The following is a 19,700-nucleotide window of genomic DNA, read 5'->3' as shown; positions in this document are numbered from 1 at the left end:
ATTTCTGTAGGATTTCAAGGGATTGGCTGTATTTATTTCTGACTTTGTATGTTGGACAGAGTCATCAATGTGCTTCGCATACAGAAACTCACAATCAGGTGGCATTTCTGAGATGTGAATTTGTCTTCAGAAGTTGCTCAAAGCCAGCCTCGCATATGGAGCACTGCTGCTCCCTAAACTTGTCATAAGCCCTCTCACCCGCTACTTGCCTTAAACTCCTGTTTCTTGTCCTCTGGCAGCAGGCCTATGTACTCTGCTGTGTCAAACATTTGACTGTCACATCTTCCTCAGATGGCCGTACAGCAAGATGCTTGTATAGAAAGAGTGGCCATCAAATATACTATTTTTGCAAAGACTGCATCCTTCTTGTTTCCTTGTTGGGGGGGATAGTGCGGGGGGGGGGCACGCATGGGTGCAGTCAGATACCCTGATCTTCTTTACACTGCTTGGATTACAACTGGCTCAGGCTTTGAATGCACCATAATGCATATTAGGGTGTTGTTTGGGGTTTGGCATTTTTTGTTAAGCCTTGAGAAGACAATTACTATTGTTTCAGGTATTGCAGTAGCTCTTCCTGACAGATGTTATCAATTATTGGTATGGACTTGATAGATCTCCTAGAAGTTCAGAATTATTTGAAGACCTTTCAGTAACACCATGGTACCTGGCAAGATCGTGAAGAGGTGAGTCTGACGGGGAAGTCATGGTTAGCTCTATAACAGTAAGAAACTGCACAAGCTGCATAGTTGATGAGTACCATCAGAGATCATCAGTTTCTCCAGTTCCTTGGAAATATTGTGGAGGTGATCAGAGAATAGGACTTTGTGAATTAAGGGTCTACGTTTGAATGTTATTCTGCCCCCAGAGGCTAGCCAGCACAAAGGCAGAAGAACGGGGTGATAAGGTCGCTGAAATAAACCGAACAGCTGCAGGAAAGGGGGCTTTCTCTGGAGAAAGGGGAATTTCTGAAATGCCTGCCTCTATTGCATTCCCATAGTGTAGCTTAGAAAAGAATAAGGCTTGGGCTATTTCTTTGAGGACCTGGTCGGTAGCATAGATTAGATCCCTTGTAAGAGTTGGAGGTGCTAGTTGCCATTTTTAGCCATGTTGTTGAAGTTTCACAGTTATCAAGGACCATGGAGTTGTTGATGATGGTTGAAGTTCCAACAAGTATGCCAGTGTAGTCTGACACTTTAAACTGGTTTCCGGGTCAATATGGATGAGACGAGTGATATAAGTAGGAACACGTTTTTAAAGGAATTTAGTTTCACGTGGTGAGAAGACGCTCAGGTATGCTTTTGTTATAACCAACTTCTGGCCTCCTTTCTGCTCACTATACCATGTGACTGTCATATATATAAGTGTGAAACGCAATATTTCCATGGGGAACACTCTTCTGTGCTACATATACCCTCGTTCTCCTATGGAATCTTGTCTTTTGATAACTCTATGATTGATCTATGGCTTACGCCTTATCTTCTATAACTCCCATTTATTTCTGATGTCCCACCATGCGACAACAGCAAAAGACAATTAACCTAAGAAAGGCAACTGCTGGTCGAATTAGGTGGAAAGCTGACATTTCACAAACACATGCCACAGCTCAGTTGAAAACCTCCAAGTGTCACTGTACAACAAACACAGAATTACAGATGCCAGTCCCTAGACTTATCCAGCAAGTAAAGAGCCTTTGTGGATGAATCCCTATCAAAGGTCTTTTGCTAGGACAATCTAAAAAATAGTTGTTTCATAACACTTTAATCAGCAAGTCATGGACTTCACTAAGGCAAACAATCAGAAGGAATGTACAATTAATTGAGGGGCTGAGGTGCCTTCTCTATTGATAAAGCCCAGGAAAGAAAGCCATTGGCTCATTTGAGTTTACAAGGTTGTGTTCTTTTCCAAAGCACATTAGTAAATCATTTCTTGGACAAGAGCCTGATCTGAGTTCCTCTTCTTTGACAAGCCACTGCTGTCTGCAGGCGCAATTATGACATTTGATCAGCTTCTGCCTCTTCCTGTTTTATTGTCCATCAACAGGACACATGATTATGAAAGCTATATGCTGATGTGTTGTTTTATGTTCCATCTGCTTAGAGGGAACAATAAACACCCGCAGTGCACTTAAAGAATGAGCAAGAAGGTTACATAACTGGAAAAGAGAAAGAAAGAGGTCGGTTATCATGTTCCCTTTGAATTTGAATTTAATTTGAATTTAAGAATTTATAGAGCGCATGAATCACCCCATAAGGGGATCTCCGAGCTAAGACTCAATGACAGATCAGAAGAGAAGAGTTTTCAGTTGTCTTCTGAATGTCAGGAGGTCAGGGCACTGTCGCAGGCAGATGGGGAGACTGTTCCAAAGCCGAGGGCCAAGATGGAAAAAGGCTTTGTCTCCTTGTCGTGATTTGCTAATACGTGGAACCTTGATCAGGGCTTTATCTCCAGAACGGAGCGATCTACTGGGAACATAGTTAACACATTTCTCATTCAAGTAGCTAGGACCTAGTTTGTAAACAGCTTTAAAGGCCATACAACAGATTTTAAAATGGCTCCTTTTACGTATAGGCAGCCAATGTAGTTTCTTAAGCAAAGGGAGAGAGGCTGTTCTGCGTGGGAGATCAGCCACGAGGCGAGCAGCAGTATTTTGGACTACCTGCAGTCTATTGATGTCCTTTTCAGTGGCTGAGATTAGGAGCGCGTTACAATAGTCCAGGCGACTAAGAACTAGTGCCTGTATTAAGGTTTTCCTAGAGAGACAAGGGTAGAAAAGGAAATACTCTTCTGAGCATACTGAGAACTTGAAAGCAGGCTTCGATAGTCATGGAGACGTGGTATTTCAAAGTAAGTTTTTGGTCTAGGCGAACGCCAAGATTTTTCACCACTGATTTAGGGGAGTGAGTAGGGCCCAGTTCCTTTGGCCACCAAGTGGGTGACCAAACCAAAGTGGCCTCTCCAAAAAGCATTAACTCTGATTTGGTGGCATTCAGCTGGAGATAATTCTCTTTCATCCACTGTGCTATAGATTTCATACCGTTGCCAAAGATGGTTTGGCAGTTAGGGTCAGATTTGTGTAGTGGCAGGAGTAGCTGGGTATCATCCGCATAAGATATGGGGATGAATCCCAGTGTTCTCAATAGTCTCGCCAGAGGCGCCACGTAAGCGTTTAACAAAGTAGGGCTTAGGCATGAGCCCTGATGGACTCCCTTGGTGAATATTGAAGTTTTGGAATGGTAAGGACCTAAGTTAACGGTCTGAGTTCTATCCATAGGAAAGTTGGTTAGCCATTCCAGAGCAAGCCCAGTAACACCTATATCACTCAGTCTCTGAGTAAGATTTGATGTGATATGGTGTTGAATGCTGCTGAAAGGTCAAGCAGCACCAACAATACCGCCTGACCCTTATCCAGCAGCATTCTGATAGTATCTGTAACTGCCACTAGAGTTCCTAGGTGACTTCTTGTTCACAGGGCTCAAGCAGGATCCCCACATCAAAATGTGCTAAAACACATCCTGGAGGCCGCAAAGCATCAATCTTGCAGGTACATGGAAGGGTTGCACAGTTTACTGGCATCTTAACATCCTTTTCAGAGACAAGGAGCGGGTTTTCCCTGATATGGAATAGGTGTAGTGCAGGTAATCGGAAGGCAAGAAGCCACTCCTCTGATGGCCCGAAGTAAGATTTTCCATGACATCCTATCAGAGCAATGCAGCTCTCTAATGGAGGGGTGAATATATTCTGAAGAGAGAGGACGTAATCTAACATTTGAACACATACATCTCAACCCGCTGATGTTCCCACTGTCATTATCAAGCTTGCGAGGCAATGCCTGCCCAATTTCCTGCAGGTGGTAGACATCAATCATGACCCTAGTAAAAGTTAAACAGAGAGTCACTTAGTGATGGCAATTCGCTGTTTGTTGATATTATTCCATCCCATCAGAAAAACATGAAAAAACTAAAAAAAATTGGAAAATATTTTCACATACTGAAAACGATTAGATTTTCAAACAATCATTTCAGAGGAAATTTAATCAGAATAAACCCTTATAGTAATATATATTTCTTGTAGCAGTTCCATTTATTCAACAATTAGTTCCATGACATGGCAGAGTCCAGTGTGACTTCAGGAGCAGCCCGTGCAGATAAGAGCAGTGGGGCGGTTGGGGGGAGCGAACTCGGCAGACGAGGACAAATGAATTATTTATCTAATTTTTCCTCATCGTCGTCTGTTGAGTTCCCACCCCCACTCCGCCCCACTACTCTTACCTGCACGGGCCACTCCTGGTGACTATGCCTCTAGGTCAGACAGTGTTCACATTTTCCTTCTATCTGGGCATAAGCAAGAATTCCTGCCAATAAGCAAGAATGAAGACTCTACATATTTTTAATTCTAAATAAATGTTAATTATTAAATATTTGAAATTCTAAAAATACCTTGTATTTAGGGTTGTTCTGTGTCATCTTTAGCAGAGGTGGGTACTTTTTAATATTAAAATCCTTCCTAAAAAGTTGGAGTTCTTGTAACAGCATGTACCAGGCTCTGCTATCCTTAATGGCATGGATTGCACGGCAAAACACTGCCAAACTAACAGATAAATAGAATAACTGGATAAAAATAGGAATGTAGGATACTATAGACAAGGCATTTACTCATCATGTTACAAAATAATTTTGCTTAGGACATTTATGTGAAACATCTATAATTTGCCCCCTGTTGGGATTATTTCCAATTTTATTATCTATAAAACACTTATATATAGAATTCCACGTATGAGTGTTTATTTTTAATTGGTAATTTAGTGAGAAATTAAGATCCACTTTGGTATATCTTGCAATTAAACTGATGATTTGTAAAAAGTGGTTGACTATATTGATGCTAAAAGTAAATTTCCCCTTTCAGTTATTTTTTCATACTCTGATCTACTTACTTTAAGTGCTAACCAGGGTGACACAAGTAGTGAATTTGAATGTCCACCTAGTACATTGTGGGTATGTGAATGCATTTTTATCCACCAGGTACTAAGTACTGTCCTCTGTACAATGAAATACTGGAGAGTGTCCAAGACTGTAAATTCTGATTGTTTGTATGGTGTTATGTTTGATGTACCTGCTCTTACGAACACTAATGTCGTTCAGTATGTCGTGTTATATCGATCAGTGGCATGTGATGTTGTATCATCATCTTTTGTGGTGAGGGGCTGGATTCGCATTTCCACAGACCCCAGAACCATCAAAGCCCTCATTGAGTATTTTAGGAAACTTGTAAGTGATGCTGCTGCCACCCCTTTAAAGTAACTCAATATCTTTGGCCATAAGTAATCAATTGCGTTTTTTGTATCCCAAGAACACTCTCTTTCGAGGGTGCGCATTTAATCTGTCTTTTAGCTGCAGTGCACGATGTTCTTGTTATGTCGGTGTCGTCTAGAGATACCAGGAAAGTGTGGCCTGTCTGGAGATCACTGGAAGCTCCACACTTCATACTTTCCCACACCCCAGCCCCTCGTTTACAATGGACTTTGAAGTTCAGTCATGCTTATCCATCATTGGTTCCTGTAGTGCTTCACACTATTTCTCAGATTGTATGTATGCCTCACCCATGGACATCCCTCTTGCACACCCATGTTTTACACCCGTCATACATAACAAATTCTTTTTGTGGAAATGGCTGCATCAAACTACTTGAAATGGCAACAAAGTCTGCGCTGTGCAGATCTACTGCTTTATGTCACACTAACCTCATTTATTCGGATAAACGTGTTCATTCAAATTGTCATACACAGATGATATATTTGAGCTATATATTTGAAACACTAACTTTTTATCTCCCTTAAGATAAGGGAGCATCACATCAAATTTATTTTAAACGTAAATGATGATGCTCCAAGAACAAAGATATTTGAGGATATTAGATATTGGAGGATTTTTCCTATAGATATGAAATGTATTTTAAGGAAGAAAAACGTTTGCGGATAAGAGTCTGAGGCCACCCTATCTAAAGGAATCATCATTCTTTTCCGCTTCCAAATATATAAACAACAAATGTACAATATTTGTACCCAGTCTGGCAACAGGAGGAACGGATGTCAGCAGGCATTCTCCATGCTTTCAAAATAAATGAATCCTTCCTCTGGTGGTTTGAGATTATGCACTGCATTATAAAGCAGTGCCTTATCAAGCCTCATCAGAGAAGATGGAATTCATGTCTGCAAAATGCTGCAGGCAATCACAGTTTCATATTTTATCATGTTGATAAGGATATCGTACATTCTCTGAAGCATCTCAAAACAAATGAAAAGGGGAAATGCAACAAAAAGCCTTTTTATAATCTTTGTTGTGGGATGTTATGAGTTATTTATAAACCCCCAAAACATCCATTTTCAATTCAAATGTAAAATATTTGTACATTTAATGACACGTTCCCCATTTACATAGAACACCTTCCATCACTAATATATGCTGCCTTACAAAACATAACCGCAGGCACATATTTATTTTGATTTCAGAAGCAATCTTTCAGGATTTAAATTTCCACCTTTTCATTCACGGTATATTTGACTCAATATCTTTCTTTAAGTACTTAAAGAACATAAACCTATTATTGAGTATCTGATATTGATGACAAACGGGAAGCTAATGTCAACAACGTGACGGTCCATTTAGGAGAGGTGGCAGCAAACCGAGAATCAACCGCCTGAAGGTATCACATACCACCTGTATATTTCTCATTGATGCCATCAAATTAATGAGAACCAATCACATGCCTCTGATGTCAAGAAATTACCACTAGCACTCTTAATCACGTGCATTTTCAACTTAATCATTTTCTCATGATAGTTATTTGTAAAAACTTTGTATACTTCGTGTCATGTTTTTACTACACATGGCATTTTCAACAGAAAAATAGAAATGAGGGAGTGTAAATGAGGTCTGGGCGGAGTTTTGCTATGTGGAACTCCGCGAAGTGACCAAAAAACTCAGTGTTCATCAAGCACATGCATTACGTTGCACCATTCGTGCTGATGTTTTAGCGCCGGATGCCGTACTGTAACAATACTGAGTGAGAGAGGGTGTGGTTTCTTTCTGCCACTCGAGTAGGTTCTACCTGAGCAGCAGCTTCCTCAATGCAAATGGAAGGTTTCTCAACTCAGCGTTAGCCACCATCCGCAACCGCCCATGTTGTGAAATCTCGCCGCGAGGTGGTCGGGAGTAGATTTTCCTTGGTTGCTCTCGCCAATTTAACATTGGGGCGTGCAATACAGAAAAAAACTTTGCTCCGCTGAGTTTTCTGGAACTTTGTCCTCTGCGTGAAGCACAGAGTAGGAAAAACTCTCAAGCAGAGCAGGATTTCATGCCTAGGCCTAGTGTAAATATCCCTCTCAATAAACTGATAACAAAAGCATATTCATGTTACTAAAATATACTGCTGCTTGTGTTACTTTACATTTTACCACAACAGTTCTGTAATAAAATACCCTACGCCGCAAGATACCGCTAGTACAGCTAGTTTCCTATTCTTTTAAAAGGTATGCCCTTTTGTTGGACACTTGTCCTTAGAACCATCTCTGTGGAACAAGTGTGGTTCTGCATATCACAGCAGCGGATTTAAACAGGCATTGAAATAATCATTTTCACAGTTTTAATGGGGTACATATCAGCCCTATACGGAAACAGCGGTTACAACGCTGTTTCCACAACGCATGGCTTTACAACGCGGTCGATGTACTGGCACGCGAGGTATTAACGCGGTCATTGTAACAACCGCGTTGTAAAGTCATGAGTTGTGAATGTATGCATTGAAACGTCATACATTCTCCCTAAACATATCCTGCCACATGTGGTTTGAATATCTGTATGTTTTAAGTGAAGATAGATCAAGGTATGTAACGTGTTATGAACATGGTCACAATAAGTGTTGTAAATAAAATGTATTCTCAAGTATATTGGACTACCATTTCTTTCCTCACAGTTTATGGTAAATTACTTCTTCAAGTACTTTTGAAATTCAAGGGGATTCCGTTTTATTTCCATCTAATAGGCAATGACTCAAGCGTAGTTCCAAGGTGACCACAAAATAACCCCAATGGGCAACCGAAGCAACATTCCTTCAGGAATGCCTCCAGCTGAAAGAGATACAGCAAGACCTTTAAGCACCATTTACCATCGCTAATTACTGCCAATGTGGAACTCGGAAACATCATCTCGTAACCAACACAACCTGCCCTCGCAGAAGCATGCATTCTTCCCCATCCATCGAAGGAAGAATTTCAACATAAGACAAAATTGACTTAGGTACAAATATTAACAGGGTGGAGGACTGTTTGGGTCAATCACACACATGGACACGGATTCTATATTTTGGCCCAGCTCTGATCTTTCAGAATGTTACACCATTAACGTCATTTCAAAGAAACTGTTACTGAACCGTTACTGAAGAGTAAAGTTCCAACAAAAACGGGCATTTCCTGTGCACTTGACATTTGCCTTACCATTTCATCAAATATTGCCAAATTCTTTCTGTCTCTCTCTAATGAGAAAACTGTCCCTTTTGACCTAGCAAAGTAAGAGAGATAGGATCATTTAGAGGATTTGGTAGAATGTTCCTTCTGGCACCTTTATAGCTGCCAATATGTTCTAAAATATCCACCCACGAACCCAAGTCCAGTGCGCATTCCAACACATTTATATAACCTCTCATAGCTTTTTAATTCAGTGTATTGTAAGCAGTCAACATCAGTAGCAAATGAATAACAACCCCAATCCTGCAGCATAATGACAATCCTTGATTGAAGAAACATAGAACAAGTAGGAATACAAGAAAGGCAATATTATCTTTTAGCAATGCCGCTATATTGTAATAACTCAAAGACAACACATTACAGTTTTGCAAGTCTGACAGCATTGAAAGAGGATAGGAAACATTTATAGTAGTAGAGCTACTTTCTTTGATAATTCCACTATTTTCTGTTGAATGGGTAATCCATTACATTTCTTATACTTCTGGGCTTCATACTCAGTACAGACGCCACAGCGAATGAGAACTGCAGTGATTAGCTGGTGCTCTTTGGAATGGTTTGCTGTAAAGGTCTGAAACCTTGGTCAGGTCTTTTAATAGGTCTTTTAATTTAAGTAAATCGCAGGTTCTGTTTGTTATGACAGGGACACTACATGCCACAAGGGCATGCAAATGCCACTTAGTAGAGCTTATTTTGCTTTTTGATGGCGTTCAAATTAGAGATATTAGGCATGATCTTAATGCCCGAGGAGCCTGCACCACAAGCAGTCTCACTGAGAAGAAAATGTGTTTTCCAAATGAGAGACTGCACTTAGGTAGCCATGCATTGAATTGACCTAACCTCAGCAGTTACTGACTTCCCAAGAATGTTGCAAATCGATCCTTACTAGTTCGCAATTATACAATAATGACAATTGAAGTGGTTGCGGCTGGTTTTGAATAAATTAAAAATATGTTTGATATAGATCTTACTCCTGCTGTTTTTGCCCAAAGTGAAAAAAAAAGCTGGAAAGTCCTTTTTTGCTGATAGATGTTGTTTTAAGACATACTTTGTCAAGACAAGGTACCAACTATTTGAGTAATACACTTGTCTATAAAATACATTATTTATTTTATGGTAGCTAGTCAAAGTGATGGGTTATTAAAAACACTACTTTAGTTGTCTCATGGAGCCCTCCCATAAGCAGAATGAATAATTGCTTCAACCTCAATGTCTGAAGAGGAAACTTGTGAGTTTGCTCAAATAACGGCATATATTATTATGCACACATCATGATATTGTGTTTAATAGGTGTAGCCTGCTCTTGATTACCCCAAAATCCCACAGTCTCTGCTAAGTGGTTCTTTAAGCACCCTTAAAGTACCTTTGAACCTCATTTAGCAATTGTCTCTAGAAGTAGTACAATTAGGTCAGTCACCTTCTCTTAAGTGATGGACGGCAATCTGTACTTTTTCAAAGAATCATTGCGCAGTAGGATAAACTAAAGAATGGCTTACTCACTTATTCTCATGACTTTGTACATAAACAAGGCCTCATTTGTCGGTTTTTCTAACACAAAAGTGTTAATTTAGAAGACATGTTCAGTACTTGAAAGCCTCAAAGATGCTTGTACAAGCATGTATGACGTTGCACCTGACAGGCAGTTCGGCAATGTCAATCAGTCCTATGGAATATAAAACTGGGAACCCAACCTTTAGTTGCTCTTAAGGAGACACCATATTCTAAATCTCAATTTCAGCAGACTTGATCCGTCTGTTTGTAGAACCCACTTGTTCTGTTTTGTGAATTTCTGCTTTGGCATTGTTTAATCTGAGGAAAGACCGACCCAAATATTTAAGATGTTAGGGTAGGCCTAGCAGAAGAGAACAAATTCTGAAAAGAACCTAAAAGCTGTGCATAAAAGCTCTAAAAGAACCTGGACTTCATGGAGAACTTGCAACGACACTCAGGTTTTCTGTCCTACTGTCTTTTATTGCTCAAATAACCAGAAAACCCCTTCTCAACAGGATTTAATGCAAGCACAGCAGTATGTAAATTAGATATATATACAAAAGTACCCAAGCTGGCCAAGCAGTACCCTGGCTCTTGTAATGCTTTATCCATTTGAGAAAAAGACAGAGGCTTGTGACAAAGAAATATTAGGAGCCCTTCCTTGAAAAAGTGGAAAACTGAGAAAAATCAAAACGATTTGAAGAGTGCTAGAACATAAGTAAGTTTAAAATTGATGTGTTGTTTTCCTATCACCTTCTATGCATACAGACATGCACATTTTGTCAGTACTTTCAGCAAATGAATTCAGTTTACCATGCAGTACTGATAACTGTCAGACATTTCTAATACGATGCATAAAAGACAATGCACTTAATGAAAATATATTGTATTTGTTAGTATAGCTTTTATTTACCTGACACAGTGTTTATGCTCTTCAAAACATTGTTTCCAATGGTACTCACATTTAAATTATGTGGACTGTACAGTGAATTTCCTCCCAACCCATCATTGTATCCGCCCGTCTGATTGATAACATGACGCAGGGTATCCACCTGTCCAAGAAGAGACAAAACACATAGTTACACAACTATTACATCAGCATTATTTGCAGCAGAGAACACGTCAATCACTATTTTATGTCATGGGCCTGGTATTTTTCCATTAAACCAACATGTATTAATCACTGAAGGCTGAAAAGAAAGATGCCATGAAAAGCATGTACAGTAACATTTTTCAATTCTGAATTCTTCATTTTAGCATTTAGTACCTTGGCAAAAGGAAAGGCTCCATGCTGCTGGTAAACCTTTTTCCACATCATAGTCCTTTCTTTGAATTCATAAACAATAGAATGTTTCTGCCTAGGTCTGGGAAAAATCAGGACCATATTTCAAAAGTTCTTTTAAAAAAAATTATTTTATGGCGAAAATATTGCTAGCAGAAGAAAGAATCATGTTTTTATTTTTATTTTCGTAACGCCTACTTCAATTAAACTCAAACTCTGTTTGACAGAGTTGGTGACTATTCCTAATTTGATTCTTCCAAGAAAGGGGGTCTATAGCCTTTATTATTCTGCCACTGTTGCGTTCCGGATTTCAGAAGCTCTTCATCAAAGAAACTAGAGAAACTTCAGAAACTAGAACTAAGAGTCAGTTAGCTATCACTTTCCCACCACGGAATTATCTTTGCTATTCATAAATAGGAGAATACCATAAGGAGTCCATCTCTCAAATCTGGCGGAGAGTAACTCAAAAGGATAGGTCGAATGAGTGAACGATTTATGCAAACAAGTAGTGCTGAGAAGACATATTAAGTTGTGTGTCTTCTGGGGAGAGGACAGGCAGAATGAGTGAACACATGATTTATGCCCTCAGACGGCTACAGTTTTGAGACCTTAATGCCACCAAGTGGAATGATATTGGTCTGCTTATAGTTTATCTGGAGGCCAGATTGTGAAAGACCTCTGACATTCTTTGCAAACCTAGCAAAACCCAACTAGTAGAATGAGCTTTAATCAAATAATGATATATCTATAAGCAGGTGAGTATTCTTTGACATCACAGAAACGCTAACACCACTAATGTGTGTTTGGAAAGGGTGTGTGTGAAGGATCTTCAAACCGATTGGCAATTTTTGCACTGTTAATATGGATGGCATATTTGCAATATCAGACCTTTTATGCACTTCTGACAATGAAAATCAAAATGTAGATATACGTGTCCTGTAAATACAGGGTACACATTGAAAATAGTACTGTAATTTGGGGGTAAATTTGATGTGGCACTAACATGCTTAGCTTTTCCCACTTGATCAATTTTTTGTGCCTCTGAGGTTCTCTTTGTGTTTGAATTCCTTTTTAGGCATCCCCACATCAAGCAGAAATAAAAGAAGTAAAAGCCTTTCTGGTTTTCTTGAACTTTCTTGGCTGCATCTTCCTTGCCCAGAAGATGACTCAGCTGCATCTAGAGGTGCAGGAGAAAATGTATTGTTACCTGGATTGTGATGTTGCAAAGAGTACTCAGAAACCTGAGTTTGTGACTGTTCTGTACAATAGATAGCACTAACATGTCTTTTGGTGTACTCTGCATTGCGGAAAGCTGCTTTGTTATGTTGACACTTTCTGAAAGTATGTACACTGAATGCAGAGTAAGGGTGCCTTTGCCTTGTAGTTACTAGAGGTTTCCCTCGCTTGGTCAAAGGTTGATAATTTACTCCAAAAAAGGTGGATTTTTGTTGTTGCTGTTCAAGTGGCTGGTGTTGTTGCCTGTGCCAGAAGAGTGTTTGACTCAAGTGATTTATAAAAAAGAAAAAAAAGAAAACACCTCTCCAAAAAAGATTGATTAGGATTTTTTCTGCAGAAGTCTCTTGTCTTGTCACATCCAACAGTTACAAAGTTTCAACATCCATTCCCAATTTTTTGGAGCTCTTCATCTGCATGAGACCCCATAGAAAAAGACTTGTTCTCTTTAGCTGGACATTCATCACAACAAAAGTGATACATAACTATGAGGAGAATCACAGAATGACACAGAAGTAATATCCAGTGGCTCATAGACCAGCTTATATGTTGGTAGCACTGTTGGACTTAGCTGAGGTCATTATATTCATGTCAAATATTCTTTCAATTTCCTACTGGGGTTCTAAGGCACTGAGTCCCATACGGTATTGTTATAGCAACCAATTAGGGCTGTGGAACCTGCTTCACAGAGGGATATCCACACTATCCAAAAACTTTCCCCACAAGAGCATATCTCACCCTTTTCTTGTGTTGGGGAATCAAAGAGGTGCATCATCGCAACTGTGAATTCACTACAAGAGCCAGTAGATTGAATAAGATTAGTTCAATAGCATATATTTTTAACATAATTACATTTATGTAGATGGGTAATAGAAATGTAATTCAATTTAAGATTTAAATTAAGAGGTAGACCTGTTTATTTAATTTAAATTATGAAAAGGTAAAAACGGTTGTAGTTAAATATTTAATTTGCTAGGGTTGGAATTATACTTAGATTTAGGTTAAAGTTTGATTTTAATATTGTTTATTAGAGTTTGGTGTGCTAGTATGGTAAGTAAGGTTACGTATCTAATTTAATTCAATTTAAATTATTTAAAGGATAATGTGGCATTACTCTTAAAATAATTTTGTATGTATTTTGATTTAATTTAAGATAATTTTGGGACTAGCATTGAGGGAATTTGACACAAAATGATGGTTCATTATTTAAGTGAATGCAACTTGATTTACATTAAATAATGGTTAGAGTTCACAATATTTTTATAAGGTTTGTAACTAATAATTTTATTTTATTTAAATTACTTAAGATAAGGGAAAACACTAGTTTTACCTTAAAGTTAATAATTTAATAAAGAAAATGTTTTTAATGCTAATGCTATAATAAAATATTTAATTTAAATACAGTTAAAATAAGAGGTTATGTTTAATTTTTAATATAATTTAAAGTAAGTAAATATTTGAGTTAGTAATTAAATTAAATTCAGTTTGAGTTGATGTAGGTCTTCAGTTACGCCTATGATTAGGAGAATCAAATACAATATTTTTTTAAACTAATTTTACTTTAACATGGTCGATGTAGATCAGAACCAATATAATTATGCACTTTTGTAGCTGTGGTGTTTTTTGCTTGGTTACGTATTTGCCACTTTTCCCATACAATTCATCATCTGATGCATAATTTGTAGATTTTAAGAAACAATACATTGTTTGTAGCTCAAACAAATCAAACATTACCTAAAAACACAGTGACATGTTGCTGTACAGGGGAAGTGTTTGAATGTAAATTCTTACTACTGAGGTTGACCAGACTGTGTTAGCATGTAACAAGAACAACGTAATGCAGTAATATTGTCTCAGAATGTGCTGCATTATGCCATATAACTTGTATTGTCTTGTTATACAATGTAGTCAACTCTGCACATTATTTTTCCAACCTTGTCACATAATCTCAGTGCTGTTGATGTAGATGTAGGGTCAATGTAGTGGAGTCAAAGTAGTGGGAAATTACATTTAACCCCTTAAGTGCGGGGAACGTTCAGCGGTCGTCGCGTGCACTACCTCGCTAGTGCTGCGCACGTCCGCTGAACGTTCCAATCTCATTCGCACAATAGAACGTTCCGCACTAGCGTGGAAAATTTTCAGCGCTAGCAACGGGTTAAAAGCTACATTGTCCATATAGTAGAAATCAAGATAGTGAGTAGGATGTGGCACTTTGAGGTACTGGACCCAACAGTGGTAGCACAATTGCAACCACATAAAAATAACAAGAATGGATCGGAATTTCACTCATATACTATGAGTCCTGGTCTGATGATCTGAGCCTTACCCGTTCTTTGTGGCTCTGGTGGTGGATAAAATTACTATGTGATCATTCATATATTATTTGTTGCTTTATAAAGAGCAAATATTACCCTTACTAAGAGGGCATTTGCACATTCTTGGGACTGGAGAATATCCACTTCATTGCCTTCCAATTTATGATATCTCTTTGACTTCAATCTAAATCAATATCCTTGTTGATAGGTAGACATGTTTCTACAGCTGGACCTGCTCCTGCTTGTTTTAGTGGCTAAGAAGTTTCCATGCTACATCCAGCTTGCAAAGCATTAGCTTTGGTGGTGTATGAAAAGAAGAAAAGTAAGCAAAAAAGGATAAACTACCAGAACTTATGGCATTGGTAGACTGTCATTCTTCCAAAGAGGAATAGATCGGGTTCATCTGCCAGGTTTGTCATGTACTAGACTGGGCTATGATTCTCTTTTTTTTCCTGATCTGTCACCTCTCAGACATCAATGGTCTGGATGTTGAAGTTATTTCCAGGTCAAGCATGGCAATCATAAGCTAACAATACGCAAACATCAGTGTGTTTTTCCATTCACGAAGGGTAACTCATAGTTTTAAAACATGCTAAGTGATGATACTTCCTTCCAGAGGGCCTGGTGACAAGTTGCACGGTGCATGGGTGCCAGAATAACAGTGTCAAGAATGGGGACTAATAGGCAGATCTCATTTTGACTGGTGAAATACACATGGGGATTCCCATTCTGAGCTGCATAACATGCACTTTACCACTCCCTTTTCTGCCTGCTTTGAGCAGGTGGTATATGGAGGGGAGACAGTTGCAGAGCGTGGACAAGAATCAGGTGCGTAGCAGGTGAGGCTACTGGTATAAGGAGTGGAGCCTTTATAGGAGACGTGTCCCTGCAGGCCCTGCCTGGACCCGAATTCGATTTTACCAACCAGCATTTCTAACTAGTAAAAACGGACCCACTGTTCCGCAGTTGGTTATATCGGGTACGGAAACACCAGGTCAGTTATGTTTGGGTGGCGCAAAGTCCCATCTGAGGATACCTCTCTGCCTACGTTGTAATCAGAATTGGTGAAACAGTGATTCCTTAGGGGTTTCAACTGAATGAAACTCTGTTCCCCTATTATGTTTGCAATGCTCAGATCCCATGGGCTATTGGGTAGGTGCATTATCAACCTGTAATTGGGCACATATACTGTTGTTCAACCATTTTAAGAACTTTCAAATTGAAATAAATAGTTTATACTTGAATAATTGACAAAGGATCTGCATTCACTGTCAATATCTATAACTATTGCCATTTCTAATGAAAACTTGGATAGATGCTCATAGAACGATCCCAAAGAGTGCAGTGAGGTTATTTGCTCTTCAGACACAAGAAAACGTAACCGCTTGCGTGCGGCAGGAATTCCAGCCCTGTGCTGGACATTCCAATTGCGGGCGTGGTCGTGATGGAACCATTCCGTCATCAGCAGAGCCCAACCGTGACTCATGACGGAATGGTTCCGTCACGAGCATGGAAGGGGTTAAATTAAGCACAGAGTGGTAGGGCTCAGATCACTTCATCACCATCATAACATAGGAAGAAGAGCCCAACTTGTGACCGGACATGGATATATATAATGAAATCACATACACATGGTGTAACACACATGCAGCCAACCGAGTAAGTAGACTGAAAGTGTTTGGATTTAGATGTGTTGCAACTTCTATTTACACAGAGGTTCTCATTACAAGTGGCCCAAACAATGAACCAGATTTTCCCCATCTCTGGAGTTTTCATATACCAGGAGTACTGGTAACTCCTACGGTGGGAAAAATCTGGCCCATTATGAGTTAGACCTGAAAGTCCGCCAAGAACTAAGGAATTAGAGGGTAAACAGTAGTTCTGGGTACAAGTACCCATGTAATTCCTGATTGTCCCATGACGTTCCCCCAGAGATTTTGGCTGTTTTCTGGAGTCAAAATATATGTGTGAAAGTTACAAGTAAATAGTTATGATGGCGCTGGTAACTTGTGTTATACTGGCCACATCAGAATCTAAGGGCCACTCGTAATGACAGATGTAATATGTATTATCAGGAATGGTTTATTGGGCTAACTGCAATTATTTACACAATTTCTTACTTTGCAGTAAACAACTAATTTTTAATTTCCAATGCTTGATGACACAGCAAGGGTCTTGATATCACAAAGGGACAAGAAACACATTGCACAAGCAGGTTTAATATGGATACCTATACAAGAGCTCATAAAAATGTAAACACAAATGTTCAGACAATGGTAAAACAGACAGGATAAAACAATGGAGAGGCTAATGGCATTATAGAAATACAACAATAGGATGATACAAAGAAAAGGAAGCACATCATAATGAGTTGTAATATTCCTGTATCAAAAGCCTGCAAAGTCTACCAAAGACGATGAGTCACACAGCGATTGATTGTTGTAAATTATGTAAAATCCATATGTCTATGTGCATAAATGTACGCAATGTCAACTCCACTTTATAAATGTATTTTGAAAGCAATTAAAGCACAGTTAAACTAAACACTGATTAACAGGGATGCATCTAAGCAAATCTTAAAATGCATTCCATGACGAGTAAAAGACAGAAATAAATAGCAGCAATATCTTGACAGTTGAAGTAATGGAAAAATAGAAAAGAAACTATCGAAAAGACTAAAAACACTCATAAATTAAAACATACATAGAGAAATTAAAGTGAGGTGTGCCCAAATCCCATCCATGAGCTCAAGTCAGAGCCGAATGCACTCACAAAGTTTAAACTCAATCATAGAAAAATCACAGTTAATACTATTTGTGATGGAATCTAAGTTACAATAGATAACATTTAGAAATATAAAATATACATCATCAATTCTGCACTTAAGTACAGAATGTCTGAATAGAATCAGAACAAGGTGTTCTTTTTGCCCAATCCCTACCCTAGTAGAAAGGCCCTGGTTTGGGGCATTTCTCCTACCTGTGATTGCACATTGGCTCCGACTTGGGACCCCTGGTAAGTATCCCCATTCAGACTCTGCATGTTCATGAACATATCCCCAGAATTTGGAAGGTTAAAAGAACCAGAAGAACCTGGAAAGGAAAGAGTTGAGGATCTGAATATAACCCCAAGGTTGTTAAAGCAAAGTAATGAAAGAAGAATGAAAAATGAGAATATATCTCTTAAAGATCAAAGGTGATAAGCAAGGTAGTTAGATATCGCTACTGAGAAACTCCCGCTCCACATGCACCCACAAACAGATTAGAAATTCAGACTTGTTCTGTGTTCCTAATACAGTTTGAATTTAAGACTTCATCTCTCAGGATGCAGCCTTGCTGTCATGAGTGTTGTGACACTAACCGAAATTACTTGCCTAATAGGATCTATCTATCTATCTGTCTATCTGTCTATCTATCTATCTATCTGTCTATCTGTCTATCTGTCTATCTGTCTATGTGTCTATCTATCTATCTATCTATCTATCTATCTATCTCTCTATATACCTATCTACCTATATTTCCATATATATATATATATATATATATATATATATATATATATATATATACAAGTGTGTGCTGTGTGAACACAAACATAGATAGATAGATGGATAGATAGATAGATAACACCATATCTAGATTATAACACCTCTCATGAGAATGTAAATTGAAATTATATTTATGAGCTCATTAATATTTTTATTATTTTGTTCCTTTAAATAGTCCACATAATATAGAAGAATGAGAGAGAAATGTCTTATAAGATGCAACAATACTAACTTCATGGTACTTAAAGATCATACTTGACAGATGACTCCTCAAAAGTGTTAAATGTGGTCTACAGCTACGGCCCGTGGAGGGAGTTTCGGTGGGGCGGAGAGGCGGGGCGGGGGAGGGACAGGGTGGGGGTAGGGGGGGTGCTAAAAACTGGAGTATGGATAATTGAAGGTAAGTAAACAATTTAATTGATAAAACGAATTTCGTAGTGCGCCCTGCATCGCAAAATGCGATGCAGGGTGCGCTACAAAATTAATTTTATTTATTTATTACATTGTTTACTTACCTTCTTTTATCCATACTCCAGTTTTTAGCACCCCCCGCCCCACCTCTCCGCCCCACCGAAACTCCCTCCATGGGCCGTGGCTGGTGGTCTAGGTTTTCGTTTAGGATGTACTTCCTAACTAAAGCTCTTCTGGTGATAAGAATGAATTACCCTTAAAAATAGTTTTGCTAATAAAAGTGAAACCAGTGCGGCATTATAATTTTGGAATTTTTCATTTGCTACCAAAAAATCTACATGAAATTATTTAAGAAGTCAGCTATTACTTACTTATTCCAGTCAAACGTTATATTTGTTAACACATTACAACTTTTTGACAATTTGTGGTGGTTATGAATAAAACAATGTATGCTTATTATCTTTGCCCGAAGCCTGCACTTTTAAACCTTAAATAAAATGAACTTTTTGAGGCAGGAAATTAGGCAGATTTTTACATTTAACTGTTACATTTTATCTTTTTTCTCCTCTTTAAAAACATAAAGAAAAACGTTTTCCCTCTCAATACATAAGCCAATCCAATGTTTTGTGAAGTTATCTCCACGAAGCAGCTATTGCCCCACTATGCAAATCATAATTATTATGAATGCGGACTCCCACCTGCATCAGTCGCTGTTAACTATAACCAACAATGGGCAGACAGGATCTTACAGGCATGTAGGGCATCTGCCTCCGAATTTTGCTCTCTCTCTTGAGAAAACTGAATGATTGCGCCTCTAAAGAGGCATGGGCATATCAGAACGTGGCTTTTCGATTTCCACTGTGGTTTAGGGAACATATTGTAAAAGACTATCTGAGCTAAATTAAA

The 19,700-nt window shown here is 38.7% G+C and overlaps 1 protein-coding gene across 6 annotated transcripts in view; it reads right to left on the bottom strand.

The window, feature by feature from the left end:
* Window positions 1–19,700, bottom strand: part of PBX3 (PBX homeobox 3) — a 339,539-nt gene that overhangs the window by 19,080 nt on the left and 300,759 nt on the right. Inside the window, exons 7-9 of one of the 6 annotated variants that reach the window (XM_086924704.1) lie at window positions 17,816–17,928; window positions 10,969–11,058; window positions 8,489–8,552 (exon numbers count right to left, since the gene is read on the bottom strand). In XM_086924704.1, coding sequence (XP_086780830.1) covers window positions 8,496–8,552; window positions 10,969–11,058; window positions 17,816–17,928 — 260 coding nt within the window. In that variant the 3' untranslated portion in view covers window positions 8,489–8,495. Of the gene's footprint in view, window positions 1–8,488; window positions 8,553–10,919; window positions 11,059–17,815; window positions 17,929–19,700 lie in introns of all 6 variants that reach the window. The other 5 variants (XR_015296107.1, XM_086924703.1, XM_086924705.1 and 2 more) reach the window with 5 other exon arrangements.

This window comes from Lissotriton vulgaris, chromosome 5 (genome assembly GCF_964263255.1).
Source record: "Lissotriton vulgaris chromosome 5, aLisVul1.2, whole genome shotgun sequence".
In the NCBI taxonomy this organism is placed as follows: domain Eukaryota; kingdom Metazoa; phylum Chordata; class Amphibia; order Caudata; family Salamandridae; genus Lissotriton; species Lissotriton vulgaris.
This window is presented reverse-complemented; position numbering and strand designations above follow the sequence as displayed.